At 58.4% G+C, this 15,489-nt stretch overlaps 1 protein-coding gene across 3 annotated transcripts in view; it reads left to right on the top strand.

Annotated features, from left to right (window-relative positions):
* Positions 1-7,404: 7,404 nt before the first annotated feature.
* HDAC7 (histone deacetylase 7) overlaps positions 7,405-15,489 on the top strand; it is a 37,928-nt gene continuing 29,843 nt past the window's right edge. Inside the window, exon 1 of one of the 3 annotated variants that reach the window (XM_041735500.1) lies at positions 7,405-7,707. In XM_041735500.1, coding sequence (XP_041591434.1) covers positions 7,689-7,707 — 19 coding nt within the window. In that variant the 5' untranslated portion in view covers positions 7,405-7,688. Of the gene's footprint in view, positions 7,708-14,573; positions 14,596-15,489 lie in introns of those variants that run through there. The other 2 variants (XM_041735502.1, XM_041735501.1) reach the window with 2 other exon arrangements.

Below are 15,489 nucleotides of genomic sequence, written 5' to 3'. Positions count from 1 at the left end.
AGGCAGAGACATAGGCAGAGGGAGAAGCAGGCTCCATGCCCACCGGGAGCCCGACGTGGGATTCGATCCCGGGTCTCCAGGATCACGCCCTGGGCCAAAGGCAGGCGCTAAACCGCTGCACCACCCAGGGATCCCTTTTTTGGAATTTTTAAAAGATTTCATTTATTTATTCTTGAGAGACACACAGAGAGAGGCAGAGACACAGGCAGAGGGAGAAGCAGGCCCCATGTGGGGAGCCCTATGTGGAACCGATCCTGGGACCCCAGGACCACACCCTGGGCCGAAGGCAGGTGCTAAGCCGCTGAGCTACCCAAGGATCCCTCTTTTACAGACTTTTAAATGTTTCCTTGAAAGTTCAGCGTAGAGAAGAGTGGAGCCTAGCCTCTGGGTCTGCCCAAGGAGAGAGGGGCATCTTCTCTGCCTCCTGTGCCCTCCCACCCCCAGCCACTCTGGCAGAGCTGGACTAAGGGATGTGATGGGGTCAGAGACTTCTAGAATCACTGATTCAGGTACAGAGGTAGCACGTCAAAGCAAGACCACTGCCCTAGCCCAGCAGGACCCTATGGTCCATCAGATCCCTACAAACATGGAACTCCGGTGACTCCGCACACAGCGCGTCCTTCATGGGATGGGTGTTGGAACCCCTTGCTTGTCAGTTTTCTCCATCCGGGCTCTTTTCTCTGGCCACACCCCACTCTCCAGGAGATGATGAATTCCTCAGTGACAAGGATTGTGGCTTCTTTGTCTCCTGTGTCCAAGAATCTGGCACAGAGTAGATGCTCAATAAATATGCAATTATGTCGGAAGGAAAAGATGGTAGTTGTGGTCACATGGGAGTGGGGTACTTCAGAGCCCTAACAAGGACACCCCATTCACATCCTGAGTAGCCAGCCTCACCCTAGTGCTCTCCCCTCTGCTCCTCACTCCTTTCCTGCCTCCACTCCCCTGACCTACAGAGATGTCGTCTAAACCCACCCTGAGAGACACCTCTGGGGAAGATCAGTACGTGTCCCTAAGCCAGGGCCTCCTCAAGGTCTTCCTAGAGATTCTGGGGCCAGAAATGAGTGTTCCCAAAAAGGAATCATTAAGACTGATAACTAAGTCGGACCCTACCCTCCAGCCGGGACACCTACTGGGGCTCCAGAGGGTCCAACTGAAGGCATCCAGCAGTTCCGAAGCCCCAGGCCCGCCAGTTGGTGGACCACAGCATCCCTGCAGGGGCCCACTGGAGCGAGTAATTGTGAGCTGGCTGCAGAAAGGCATTTTGCAACTCAGACGAATTTCTTCTTGCTCATGATTAGAGTATGGCCCAGTGGCTGCCTCCCTGACCATAATCTCTGCTGGCACAGGCATCTCCAGGGCTGGGCAGTGTGGGCTGATAGAAGGAGTGCTGATCTAGAAGCTGGGACACCTGAGTTCTCCGTCTGTTCCCTGCCACCGACTAACCGTGTCATCTCTGGCAAGTTATCTGCCCCCCCCCACCCCCGGGTCCTCATTTCCTTATCTGTAAAAGGAGTGGTTTGGATTGGATCAGAGAGGCCAAAACCTGAGATTACTGGGTAGCCTCCGCCCCAGAGTCTGACCGAGTCTGTGAGGGGGCCCAGAAATCTGTTTTTCACAGATCCTTCTAAGTGATTTTGATATACTGTCAGGTTTGGGGGATCCTACAGACTAGATAATCCTATAAATCTACTTACAGCTCTCAAACAGCAAAGATTCGAGTAAACAGAACAGTTGTGTCAAGAGTTTTAGTGCTGTAGGGCTTATCAGAGGGCAGGTGGTGGGCAGTTTATGTCATCGTCACCATGACCATTATGCTTATTTTGCCGCCAGTGTTATTGTTGTGGGGGCCCGTGGCAGGGCCCCATCTGTGGGTTCCCGTCACTAACGGAGGCTCTGGCTTCAGGGGCCCTCGCTTACCTCAAGGTTGGGAGTAGGGCCTGGAGAGAAGGGAAGGGTGGGTGGGGCCTCTTGGCAGGAGAAGCTTGCTTTCCTTCTCTCCTGGGTGGAGTTTGGCTGGATGGGCTTTGGCACCGACCTCTGGGGCTGAGAGAGCGTCTCCCCACCCATATTCCTCCCCCACTTTCTATCTCAGCGGCCTCAGCCCGGTGACTGCCTCTCCTCCTCCTCCTGTCCCGACTCCCTCTCCAGATGCCCTCAGTCCTCACCAACCTCATTCCTGAGCCTCGGTAATCTGTTTGCCACCCCTCTGCTTCCTTGCCTCGCCTGGCACATGCCATTCTCCCCACCTGGAATGTCACCCCCCTCGCCCGCCCCACACTGATTCACATTTCTGGGCTCCTCCAGAACCCAGCTCAAAACTCTCTGCTTCATTCGGGCCCTGATCCCCTTGGGTCATTCGTCTTTGCTGTGGACTCACTGACCCTTGGAATAGCAGTCTCAGGGAAACTGCTTTAGACTCAGAAAAAAAAAAAAAAAATCAGTTGCCAGGACCTAAACCAGCTCCCTCATTGGATAGATGAGAAAAACTGAAGCCCAGAGAGGTTGTGACTTGGCCGGAGGTCACACAGTAGTGAGATTTTAAGACTTGGCTTCTAAAAAAAATAAAAAATAAAAAAATAAGACTTGGCTTCTTCACAAGAGGCTTTCAAGTATTTTATGTTTGTTTTGTTTCTTCCACACATTGTGATCGATAGGAGGGCAGAGGCCGTGTTTTTGTTTTTGCCTTTAATGTTCTTTATCTCCACTGTGGTGTGTGTGCGCACGTGTGTGCCGTGCATCCAGGGGCTATCAGGCCAATGATTCTCAAACTCACAGGGGCACAAATGTTTGAGTATGTACTTCACGTGACCTCAGATCAGCCCTGTGAAGAGGTAGCCAAGAGATTGCCGTATTACAGAGCAGAAAACTGAGACGTAGAGAGTTGGGACCCGGCAAGTTAATGGTAGAATTGGGTCTGAAACTCGAGTCCCCAGACTCCCAGCCCAGAGCCCTGATTCCCACAATGCCTTTCTTCTAGCTCTCTCCGGATGGTCCCCGCTGGGGTCCCAGAGTAGTCAAGGAGGTGACCTCTGCCATGTTTTGTGTTTATTCTTCTTTCTTCATCTTGGGGTTAAGGAGACTCTGTCTTTGGCTTCCTGCCCCTCCCCATCCTGTCCCATCACTCTCTTCTGTGTACCCCCCAGGTCATTGTTGGCGCACAGACACACACGTATACTAAGAACTGCAGGTGTCTAGGGCAACAGACCACAGGGGAAACCACATCACCTTTGTTGACACTGGAGGGAGGCAAGGGGACCCGGTTAGGGACCTGCTTAGTTCCCTCCACCTGCCTTGGTCCTCACAATCAACTGGCCTACCAGCCTAGGCCATCTGGACTTGTAGCCACCCCCCAGCCTCTTCTTGACTTAGCCAACCAATTCTGGCCCAGGAGGACGGATCACCTCTTCTCTCACATCTTGAAATCTGATGTTGGGGGTCTGGCTGGTTGCCAGAGAAAGGTGGGAACCAGGGATGAGACAACACGGCTGGGGTCAACGAGGAGGTACCTGTGGCATCTAGAATGTCACCCGTAGATCAGCTGAGACCTTGAGTAGGCAGGTTTACACTGGGGGCAGGAGACCTGGCAACGGCTTCCCCATTGTTCTGACCTGCCACAAGATACCGCACAGGCTCTGAATCAGACATATGGGATTAAGTCACTTACCGGCTTCGTGGACTTAGGCAAATCATTTTGTCTTTCTGAACTTAAGTTTGCTCCCTAAAACAATGGGAGATAATAATGAAATATAAGGGAAAGAGCCTTGAACAGCACATGATACAAAGGAGACGCTCAATAAATCCTAATTATCTTCCCTCCTTCCTTCCTGCCTTCCACTTGTTATATCTGGTCCCATGAAACCCTTTATTTGGAGCCGGAGGCCTACCTCCCCGATCACTCTGCAAATCCCAAACCTTGTGAATTGGCATTCGATCCCAGGTTCAGAAACTGCAATGCAAGGCCAACCCAACCCAATGAAAAGGGCTGTCCTCTGAGATCTCACTGAGGCCTTGGGGAATGGGCGCTTTCTGCGTGGCTTCGTGGGGACTGTGTGGGAAGTGTGGGCTAGGGAGGGAGTGGCTTTAGCTACCGCATCTAGAAGGCAGGGGGAGGAGTAGTCTCAGAGCCCCGAGTTTTGACCGGACGACTTCCTGGGGCTTGGAACCAACCCTGGTACAGGGTAGGCACCTAATAATATTTGTTGAATGTACGAATGGCCCCATCACTTACTAGTTAGATTTCTTTTTTTTTTTTTTAAGATTTTATTTATTTATTCATGAGAGACACAGAGAGAGGCAGAGACACAGGCAGAGGGAGAAGCAGGCTCCATGCAAGGAGCCCGATGTGGGGGACTCGATCCCAGGTCCCTGGGATCATGCCCTGAGCCGAAGGCAGATGCTCAACCGCTAAGCCACACAGGAGTCCTGTCTAGTTAGATTTCTTAACCTTTCTGGGCCATACTTTAATCATGAGCATAATAAGGATTATTAAAAATAAATGATCTAATGTTTGCAAAGGGGCTAGCATAGGGCTGCTGCATGGTATAGTCAGTAAAAGGTAGCCAAGGAAGGGCAGGAGAGGACAAAGAGAAGGTCAAGTAGGCCCAGAAGCCCAAAGGAGAAGAAGAAAGGGTATGCCCCCGGGCTTCGTACTGGCCTGAGACTCTGGGAAGGCCCTACGGGGCTAATGTCTTGGTGCTTGGCTGAGCAGCCTGGGAGAGAGGCCTGACTCCAGAGCCCTGCAGAGAAACTTCCCATGGTAACCAGGATAGAGGAGAGACAGGCAGCCTGCGCTTTTCTCCCTCTTATCTGTCAGGGTTCCCGGAGGCTCTCTGACATATCCCAGCAAGGCGCGTGGGACTTAGAAACTGGCTTAAGACCCTGTCTTGGGTGGGAGGGTGGTAGCGACTGACTGAGGGAGTGAGGAGTTAAGATGTTAAGGGAAGGAGGGACACTGGCCAGCTTCCCGGATGCAGGTCTCACATGTTGTCTTTCTGTCTATGCTTTGGGGACAGTGAGTCCTGGTGTGTGTAGAAAGTGCTGGATACTTGGGGGACAGGCAGAGGCAGGGGGAGATACCCTTTTTGCTCCAATCTCTTGGAGCTCAGTGATTAGGTCAAAAAGAAAAAGAAGGCTCACAAACAAACACACGAATGATGCACATGGGAGAAATGAGCAAACAAGGGCCTGATTTCAGCCCAGAAATAACTACAGGAGTCCTGGGGTGTATTGGTGGGGACCATGGCAGGGCTAAAGGAGAGATAGGGTGTGGGGGAGGATAGAGGCTGGGGATCTGAAGGAGCCAAGCGACTTTTAATTTTTTTCCGGAAGCCACGGGCACGGAGGAGGGATCTGGAAGGAGAGGCAGCTGGTTTGTAGGTGAGAGCTGGGAAGAGTGCACCTGAGTAGAAGAACCTGTGTCTTGCAGAGTCAGCATGGGGAGTCAGGGGAGAAAAGGGTGTCCAGCTTGCGGGGAATGGTCCTTGAGGGCCATGAATATCTGTCTCGCTTCAACAAATAACTCACAGAGAACTTGAATTCTCCTGAATTCTGTACAAGGCACTTAGCAAGACACTACCAGAAGTGTACCCATGACCAAAGGCTGGGCTCAGGGGATGCCCATGTTGAACATTCTTGGGGGGAAGAAGGAGAGTAGGCTGGGTGGATGAAGGTCAGTGTACAGGAAAAGACTCGAGTGTCAGGGTGGGGTCTTGGAGGGGAGGGAAGGGAATCCCTCTGGCTGTGTGAATCCCAGAAAGGCTCCCGGAGAAGGTGGTTATAGACCTTGAGGGTTGGAAAGATTTCCACAGGAGCAGCAAGGGACTAGGAGCGCATCATTTGTGGAGGAAACGTGATGAGCCCAGGGGAGGGAACAGTAAAGCAAGAGGGCAGGCCCGATGGGAGCAGAAGCAGCCCAGGTTAGCTGAAATAATCCGAAAATAGCAGCAACTAATATTATTGAGCACTAAGCCCCAGGAGTCAGTGAGAAAAAAAAAAATAGAGACAGAGATTGAGGGGGAGAGAGAGAGAGAGAGATGTTTGCATAGTGTGCACCATGCTGTGGGAGGGCTCGGGTGGCAGGCGAGGAGTTGCAGAGGGTAAGTTAGCAAGAGCGGAGGGGCTGGGTGGGCCTGCTGCGTGAGCCCTGGGACAGGGAAGGAACGAGGTGGAAGGGCTGCTGCTCAAAATCCCAGGCCCCAACAAGTGGTGCGGGACCGAGGGTCTGTGGTCAGAAGCTGGGCCTTGCCATGGCCAAGCCAAGCCCTCCTAGGCCGCTGCGGACTCTTGCCTCCCAGGTGGCATGGCTCTGCCTCTGGCTCTACCTCAGTTTCTCCTTCTAGAATGGTGAGACTCTTGGGGTCCCTAGGACAGAGGGAGGCAGGCTGGGTAGCAAGTCGGAGGGAAGCCGCATCCAGCCTTCCAGAGGCGACACCTCCCAAGGCAGAAGAGCCTAGGGCTTGGGGCTGTGGCCCTCCCCGCTCCCGGAGCCAGCCCCTCCATCTCCCACCCAGCAGCTTGCCCGAGGCCACGGGCTGACAGGCCGGGCCGGGAAGCACAGTGGTGAGGTCCTGGGCCCCTGACCCCTGCGTCTGACCTCCTGGCCCTGTAAAGGGAGGGGGGCCGAGGGCGCTGCTGCGCCAGGCCGGCCCGGAGCCCAGTTTATTAGCTGAGGGAGGGCTGGAGGCGGCTGCATTCCGACTCACAGACTGGAACATTTCTGTGATCCGCTGTAATGCACTGGGAGACACTGGGCACATTGCTGAAGTTTGACTCATAGGGACCGGGAGGGGGAGAGAAGGGGGGAGGGCTGTGGGGGGGGGAGAGGAATGGGGAGGAAGAGAGGAAGAGGAGAGAGGAGGGAAGGAAATCCCTCGAGAAATTTCTTTAAAAAAAGAAAACCTTCGAAATCGGCACCACCCCCACCCCCTTTTTCTTTTAATAGGAACAGGCTGGACCCTTCTGTTCCCCCTCAGCAGGCGTGGGGCGGGGGGGTGGGGGTGTGGGGTGGGGGGGTGGGGGGGTGCGCAGTGATTCAAATCAGATCCTGGAACTTTCCTCAGGCAAGTCGCGTCGGGGAGGGGGGTGCGGGGGGCGGGGCGCGGGGACCCCGCGAGCGTGCCCGGGGCCCGTGTGCAGCTGCGCCGCGGGCCGTGCGCGCAGCGGGAAGCGTGTCGGTGCGGCCGGTGCGGCCACGGCGCCCCCGTGCAGCGGGGCTGTGCGCTCGCTCGCGTACGCCGCGTGTGCAGGCTGCGTGCGCCCAGGTAGCGGGGCTTCCGGGAGCCGCGCCTCGGGCTGGGCGGCCTCGGGCTGGGCGGCCCCGGGCCGGGCGGCCGCGTCCCGCGATCCGGGCTCGGCGCAGCGTCCCGGGCCGCGCGGGGGGTGTCCGCGGCCGCCCGCGCGCCCCGCCGGCCGGGTGTGCAGTGCGGCGGTGCGTCCCCGGCCGCGCGCGCCGGCCCCCTCCCTCCCCTCCCCCTTGGCCCGCTCGCAGGCTCAGATAAAGCATTTCCTTCCATTGTCATCCTACCCTGCCGGCCGGGCTGCCAGGGCCCTCCCCCTCCCGGCCCCCTCCCTTCCTCTCGCCGTCTCTCAGTCGCTCTGCAGCCGCCGGCGGCCGGGGGGGATGTGAGGCCGGCGCCCCAGCCCCCCGCCCGCCATGAGCCCCCCGCTCTGAGGGCCCCGGCCCCTGGATGCACAGCCCCGGCGCGGGTGAGTACCGGGCGGCCGCCCCCCGCCGCGCCCGCCCCGCCCCGCCCTGCGCGCGGCACCCGGCGGGCTCCGCTCGGCTCCGCTCGGCTCCGCGCGCTCCGCTCCGGCTCCGCTCCGGCTCCGCGGGCCCGCAGCGCCCCCCCCGCGCCCCCGGCCGCGCCCGCCCCGCCCCGGCTCCGCGGGGCTCGGTGCAGGCCCCCGGCCGGGGCTGGTTCCGGGGCCGCAGGGCTCGGGCCTCCCGCGGGGCGCCCACATCCGCCCGCCCCGGGGCAGCGCCAGGCCCGAGGGCGGGAGCCGGAGGCCCCGGGCCGCTGGCGCGCAGGCCGGGCGCCCCGTCACCCCCGCGGCCGCGGAGCAGCGCGCGGCGGCCCCGGGCAGGGAGGGACGGCGCGGCGGCCCCGGGAGGGGGCGGTGCTCGGGGCGGAAGGTTTGGGAGCGCGAGGGCAAAGGGCAGGACCCAGGGAGTCGGGGCGCGCCCGGGGCGCTGGACATCAGCGCCCCCATCCCGCGGGGCCCGGGAGGGCCGAGCGCCCACCCCTCCGCGGGGGGGGGGACGGGACCGCTCCTGGAGGACGCGGAGGTTTGCCCGAGTTCCGCCCCCACCCGGGCTCACCCCTGGGGCCAGGAGACACCTGTGCCCGAGCGGCTGCTGGGGTGCGGGCAGCGGCGCGGGAGGGGGGACGGGATGCGCGCCCCCCAGGCTGGGGCCTGTGGGCACCGGGGACGGGGGTGTGAGCAGGGGGCGAGTGTGGCAGCGCGGCTGGGCTCTGCCGCCCCGAGTTCCAGGCCTGTGTAGGAGGGAGCCCTCTGAGCTTGCAAGGGGGGGGGGCGGACCCCCAGCCCCACGCCCTCCTCTCCTCTCTGACTGCCCGGTGGGATGTGACCTCGCCAGCCACGGCCGCTCCTCCCCCCGAGTCCTGGCCGTTCCCTCGTCCCTGCTGGCTGTCCTGCGCACACACAGGCCTCCTGCTGCAGCTGGACACTGGCTGCCTTGCCGCTGCCCATCCCTCCCCACACCCAGATTCAGCATCTGCTTGAGGCCCAGCCCTGCCTGCCAGCTTTTAGGTGGAGAATGAGGCATTGGTCCTCAGTGGCCCTGCTGGGGACTCAGCGTCTGGACTCATCAGCCCGATCCCGAGACTTGCAGCGGGACCCAAGGGGACCTTCCTCAAGACCAGTGCCCAGCCCCTGGGCTGAAAGAAAGGAGACTGTGGCTCAGTTCCCTACCCCCTAATGGGGTGCTTTGGCAGCCCTCATCTCCCCAACAAGGACCCCACAGGCCAGGTCCCTAAAGTGGCTTGGCTGCCCGCACACTTCTCACTCCTCATGCCAGCCCTCTTGTACTTCGCCGGCTCCGTCTCTGGCTTCTGCAAGCCACTCTTAGCTCCTCGTTGCTTATCAGCCACCCTTAGCTCCTCCTTGCTTATCAGCTCACCCCCCTCACTCTCTGTGTGCCCTCTGCGCACCTCAGTTTATAAGTAATTTTCTTCTTCTCTGTAGTCCCTTTAGAGGGAAACTAAGGCACAAAGCAATCCCGCTGTGTTGTGCCCAGCGAACCTAGACTGGAACCAGGTCTGGACCGGCCGGGACTCCTTCCCTGCCGTTCGTCCCCTGATGTTCCTCATGCTGGGTAGGAACAGGCTCAGAGCTGCCTCTTGGTGTTACTTCTAGAACAGCCCTGGGGCAGTGTTCTCCTGAGGCCTCTGTGTTCTCAGTCTCGGCCCCTGGGCAGGTGTCTCTCTGGCCACTTGGTCTTAAGCTGGGATCCTGAAGCTGGCAAGTTTGCATTCGGGTCTTGCATCGACCGTCCCCAGAATCTAGACTGGTCTCTCTGCTTTGACACTGAAGCTCAGTTTCCCCATCCATAAAATGGGGACAACATTTCAGGTGCGCTTCCCAGAGGAAGAGAGGTTGGCTCGAAAGAAATGGACCGGCGTCCAGTGTGGGGGCCCTTGGGCTGCCTCCAGCTTCCTTCAGGGATGATGGACGGACCCCAGCTTTCATCCTTGGAATGGGAGTTGGAACTCTTTCTTTCTCCATCCTCTCCTCCGTCCTCTCCTCCGTCCTCATTTACAACCCTTGGGAGTGATGAACTCCTGTGTGATGGGGTGGGGAGTGGGGCCCCTCCTGTAGTTGTAGGCCTGCTTGCCCAGCCAAGGCCCTGGAAGGCAGAAGCTGGTGCAGCCCCAACCTCCTCTTTCTCTTTCTCCTGGCCTTTCATTAAGAGCTGGGAATTTTGAAGTTGGCGGGGGCCTGAGAGAAGATGAGCTAATGCAAGGCCCAGGGTCACCCAGCCAGGGAATGTAGGCCGAGTGGGCCTGGAACCAGACCCTCTAACTCTGTTGGTGCCCATTCCCCTGGCCTTCCCCTTCCCTGGCCTGGCTCAGGTCCTGCCCATGCCCACCTGTCACACCTTGGCCCTGGCCAGACGTAAGACTGGGGCGTGCAGTGACGTGAGGTATTGCTAGAAGCAGGGCCAGAGTAAGGCCTGGGAGCTTGGATTGGGGGGGGGGGGGCATCTGTCCAGGACTGTGCATTTGTGTATGTTGGATTTGTTCACTAGATGGGGCACTTCCTCTGGGGCAGGAAGCTTTGATTTCCTGTGGTGGGGGCGTTGGTAGGATTAGGAGTGGGGGGCTCAGCTCTGGGCCATCCCTGATGTTGTTGAGAACCCTGGAGGGGCACTTTCTGTCTAAGGCTGCTTCCCCAGCCCAGGGGAGGCAGGAAGGAGAGCAATGGTGAGGAGGCCCAAGCTGAGGCCAGAGGAGGAGGCCATGAGGGCCGTGAGATGGTGTGTGTGTGTTGAGGGGGGGGTAGCGGTGGGCAACACAGCAGGAAGCCTGGTCAGCAGGTGACCCTGCCGGCTATTGTGTTTCCCTGTGATATTTCCCCCCTGTTTCTGTGGTAACCTTCCCCGGGGACCCGGGCCTTTGGGCTGCAGGAAGGTGCCCCCAGACAGCCCTTTCCTTAGAAGCCTGAGTATTAGGAGGCGTCCCTAGATCGAGCCACCTCCCTAGCCCTTCTGGCTCCCGAGGACCAGGGCCTGGGAATCTGGGCGAGTGGTTTGAGTGAGCACCAATGGGGGTGCTTGGGTGTAGGCCCCTTTGCATCTCCTGGGTTGGGGGGGGCGGAAGAAGAGGAGGGGCTGCTGGATTTTGGGGAGGACTCTGTACCTCCCCTCATTCCATCTCTCGGCTGTGCTCCTCCAGCAGCCCTCCTTCTACCAGGGGGAGGCGGACAGCCTGCTGCCTGGGGCAAGGGGTAGGAGTGGGGGTGGCAGAGGCGGGAGGGATGTTTTCATCAGCAGAGCATAGCTCCTTTGGTCCTGGACCAGTTCCCAGAGGCAAAATAAATTCAGGAGAGCGTCTGTTTAGTGCGGGTCAGCATGTGCTGGGTGTGTGCGCGCACCAGGTTGTGGTGGGGGGTCTGTCTGTGTGCCCCCGGGCAGTTCCAGGTGATCCGTGTGGTGGCTCTGTACTGGGTGTTTGGGGAGTGGGCACACGTGTAGTGCAGATGTATGCCAGCCGTGTGGTTGTGCACCTTTGCAGTTTATTGCTCTGTGTGGGATACGTGGACATGTTTTGGGGGAATGTCTACCTGGGTAAGCGTGGCTTTTTAATAGAAGTCCCGCTGTTTGCTGAAAAGCACGATCTCATCCGCGGTCCTCAAGCGCCAGTTCTTGAACCATTTGCTTCAGTCACCTGGGAGTGTGTGAAAAATAAAGAGCCTTAGGCCCCATTCCAGACCAACCTAGAATCTGCAGGGTTGGGGCCTAGGAATCTGGATTATAGCATGTGCTTCGGGTGATTCTGGTGCAGAGCTGCGTTTGAGGACCGCAACGGGGGGGACCGTCCTTGTCGTTTATTTTCTTTTTGAGAAGACTGAGACCCATAAGGAAGGCTTTGTGGTTTGTCCAAGGACACGGGGCCATGAAGAGGAAGATCTGGGACAAAACTCAAGTCTTCCAAGACCGGTCCAGGACTTACCCACGCATCTGCTCTGGGTGCACACGTGCACAGGTCCACACTCGGCATGATGCAGTGGGCCAGATGGGGATGGTGTGGTTACTGACTGGGCCTTGACCTTTCCTCGGGGGTGCCAGCCTTCCTGACCTTGCTCTTCCTGTTACATCCTGCTTTCTCCTCCCTGAGGAAATCCTGGAACTGTCGAGCATCTACTGCAAAGGTGCTGTTGGCAGCCAGGCGGCCCCATCTACCAAGCCCATCATTCAGCTATTTTTTCATCCAGTAGAGGCTTCCTGGCCCTGCTGGCTGCCAGGTACCGGGCACAGATATGCACTGAACACAAAGGCAGAGCGTCTGACCTCAGGGAACTTCCACTTGAGGCCAGGAAAGAAATGAGTGTATGTATCTAGTTATACATTGTGATAAGCCCTAAGGAGGAAATGAACTGGGTGCAGCAATAGAGGATAGCAAGGTGGGACACCCTGAGGTAGGGTGGCCAGGAGAGGCCTGCTTGAGAGGGTGACACTGATGCCTTCTGTCACCTGTCCAAACCAGAAGCGAGCCCTCAGAGCCTCTGAGTGTGCCTGGGAGCTGCCTGGATCCAGGTAGGGGACCTGGGTGGAGCACTGGCCGAGGACAAGGCCTGCTTCCTGCCCTGGCAGGCAGCAGGGTCTCTGCTCCCCAAGTAACCCCCAGAGTTTGGCCGAGGGGGAGAAGAGGAGGGGCTGCTGGACAGGGCTGAAATCCAGGCTGCTCCATTGCTCCGAGTACCAGGAGTCTTTTCCTTCCAGCCTGGGTGAGTCCAGGGCCTTCTGCAGGCACCAGGCACATGTTAGGGAGTGGGGGAAGGCTGGGCCTCACCCCAGGAGCTCTCAAGCACCACCCCATTCCTGACGCTCCAGCCTCACCTTCCTCCCACCTCATCCCCTTCCCATCTCCCCACCTGGGAACTCCCGTGCCAAGTCCCTCCTCTCTGGGTCTAGCCTGGCTGCCTCGGTAGCCACTGAGATTTATTTGCCTGGCTCTGGAATCACTGTGGAGAGGGTCGAGACTTAGAGAGGACCTGGCCCTGGAAGAGACAACAGACCAGAGAGATCCAGGGCAGGGGCCAGAGAAGACACAGCAGAGGAGAGGGCCGTGGCTGGCCGGATCAGGGGTCCGGACAGGAGAGAAGGCGTGAAGGAGTCCCTTGACCCGGTGCCCCCAGAGCCTCTCCTGGGCCCTTGGAATCTGCTCCCCAAAGTGGGTGAGACTCTCTCAGCCCAGGGCACAGACATCAGCTAGCTCCCCTGCAGTCCTACCCCTTCCCCCTCTCAGGAGGCTAACTTGGGGGCAAGAAGCCCTCAGACCCTCTCATCTGCAACCTCTTCCTGCCACAAAGGGAGAGGGTTTTACCTGGGGGGCTGAGAGCTGAGGCTACAGGGAGCTGGAAGCCATTCCTTAGAGACCTGAGCCCTTAGAGACCTGAGCGGCAGAGGAGCCCCCAGGTAAGAGGAGAGCCCTCTGCCCAACCCCTTCCCACCCCACTGCCTCAGCTGGCACTCTACCCTGGGCCTCCTTTAGACTGCTCAGTGCCCAAGCCCCCTGGCCTCGCTGCCTCCCAGGCCTTCACTCCCAAGCTTAACCTCCAGAACCTCCACAGCAGGATGGGGAGGGGACTTTTAGTAAGGAGGGCACAGGGCTAAACTCACCATCCCCACCATGCTCCTCCCCACTTCCTTTTTTCCCCCATGTTGCCTGCAGGGATTGGAAACCCTGGTAGCCCGAGCCCTCGGGCCTTCAGGGAGAGCCTCTGCACTGGGAAGCACGAGGGGTCCCCCATTCCTGCTCGGGAGTGCAGCTCAGCTCCTGCACAGCCCATTCCCAGGAGCCCACCTGGGGCTCCTGCCCTCACTCCCAGGAAGTCTCATTCCTGCCTCCCCCAGCTCCCAGGAAGGCTGGGAAAGGCGGGGCGGCTGGGAGAGCCACAGGTTCGGAAAGAGTCCGGGGTGGGGGAATTCGGCAACTGGGCTGTAACCGTCTTGTTTTGCTTGCCCCACAAACCTGCCCGGGCATCCGCTGCACCCGCCGGGGCGTTCAGGTTAGAGAACTGCTCTCAGAATGACGGGCTGGTGGCACCCGGTTGGGGCAGGGGGTGGGGGTGGGGTGAAGGGGGGAGCCCCAGGCCAGGGGGAGCTGGAGGGTTAAAAATAGCAGCAGCCCGGTTTCGGTTAGCAAATGTGGAGGCGGGGAGCTGGAGGCGGGGCGGGAGGCAGGCAATGTTTGCCCGCAGCAGCAGGGCTGTGTTTCCCCTGGGTCCCAGGAGTGAGTCACGGTGGAGACGCCCGAGGAGGTGCTGGCACAGCACCCCCACCCCCACCCCACCCCCACCGGGGCGAGGGGCTGAGCGCAGGCCTCATCTCCCTGGCTCTAGAGGACCTGCGTCTCCCCAGCCTGCAGAACCATCTTCAGAGATGGGCCAGGCGGATTGTAGGATCTAGGGGAAGACATGAACCCCTCCTGAGGCCAAAGAGGCGGCTTGGTTCCCAGTGGGCTTGGTTCCCAATGGCCGGGGACCCTTGTGCCAAGCTGCACAGGGCCCTGAGTCTTCAAGTGGGAGTTTCCTCTGATGCGATGCGTATGCAAACGCATGGTAGGCTCCGAGGCCCCCTACAGATGTGAATTACTGCCCTTGGATCCTTCTGTGCCCGGTGCAAGGCCTGGCACTGGAGCCTTCCAGTAAGGACACAGAGGGAGGAATGGGATGCCCCTTCTAGCTTCTGCTAGTCCCTCGTTCTCCTGCAGACAGCTGAGTGTAACCTTGGGCATGTGGCTGGCTGTGTTTGCCTCAGTTTCTCCATCTCTGTATGGTGAAGATAATAATAGTTTCAACCTCATGGAGCTGCTGTCAAGATTAAAGAACATAATGTCGGAGTCATGCCCGGTATGAAGCCAGTGCACACAGAGTATTCATCATTATTGATGTTATTGTTCATATTTTTTGAAGGTCAGGGATAGGGAATGTTAAAGACACGAAGAACAGAAACTGGGCCCAGCCCCAGTTCACAGAAGAAAACCAGGCCAAAATCACTGTTCCAGATTCCTCCACCCATGAGGGCCTGGAATAGCGGGAGTCCGTAGCCAGAAGTCACAGGGTGGACCCCTTCTCTCTTTCACTGCACCGCCCCCCCGGCTCCTCCAGCAAGGCAGGATGCAGGAGGACCCAAGGGCCTCCGGGCCAGCTGGCACTGGGGAGGGTCTGGGATGGGACCGCCCTGATGGCCCTATGTCGAATACCTTGCCAGCATCTGCTGGAGTGACCTTTATTTTCGCCCCTCCCTGGCAGCTCTTAAGAGGAGCATGAAGCAGAGGAGGGATGGGAAGTTCAGTGATGTCAGCAGTGAGTATTCCCAGCACTGTGGCCCTGGAAGAGGCAGGAGGCATTTCTTTCAGGAAATGATCATTATTCAGCCTACAGGCATTCATTAAGTAAGACCTGACGTGGTGCCCGGCCCTGAGCTAGCCCCTCTGTGTGGTTCAGGAGAGGCAGGGGACACTAGATTGTAAATAATACAGAACCTCAAACACAGGGAGGGCCCGAGCATATAATGCATGGAGTCTGGGAAAGCCTGTTGTCCTAGCCCCCATGGGAACCAGAAGTTGAGCCTTGACTTCACTACCCATTGTGACATCTTTATCTCTGTGTGTGTGTATGTGTGTATACATATATATTCAGTTTTCCTTTTAAGATTTTATTTATTTATTTATTCATGAGAGACACACAGAGAGAGAGACAGAGACATAGGCAGAGGGAGAAGCGGGCTCCTCACAGGAAGCC

Source organism: Vulpes lagopus, chromosome 21 (assembly GCF_018345385.1).
Source record: "Vulpes lagopus strain Blue_001 chromosome 21, ASM1834538v1, whole genome shotgun sequence".
Classification (NCBI taxonomy): domain Eukaryota; kingdom Metazoa; phylum Chordata; class Mammalia; order Carnivora; family Canidae; genus Vulpes; species Vulpes lagopus.
Note: the sequence above shows the minus strand (reverse complement) of the source record. Positions and strands in the feature narration are given on the sequence as shown.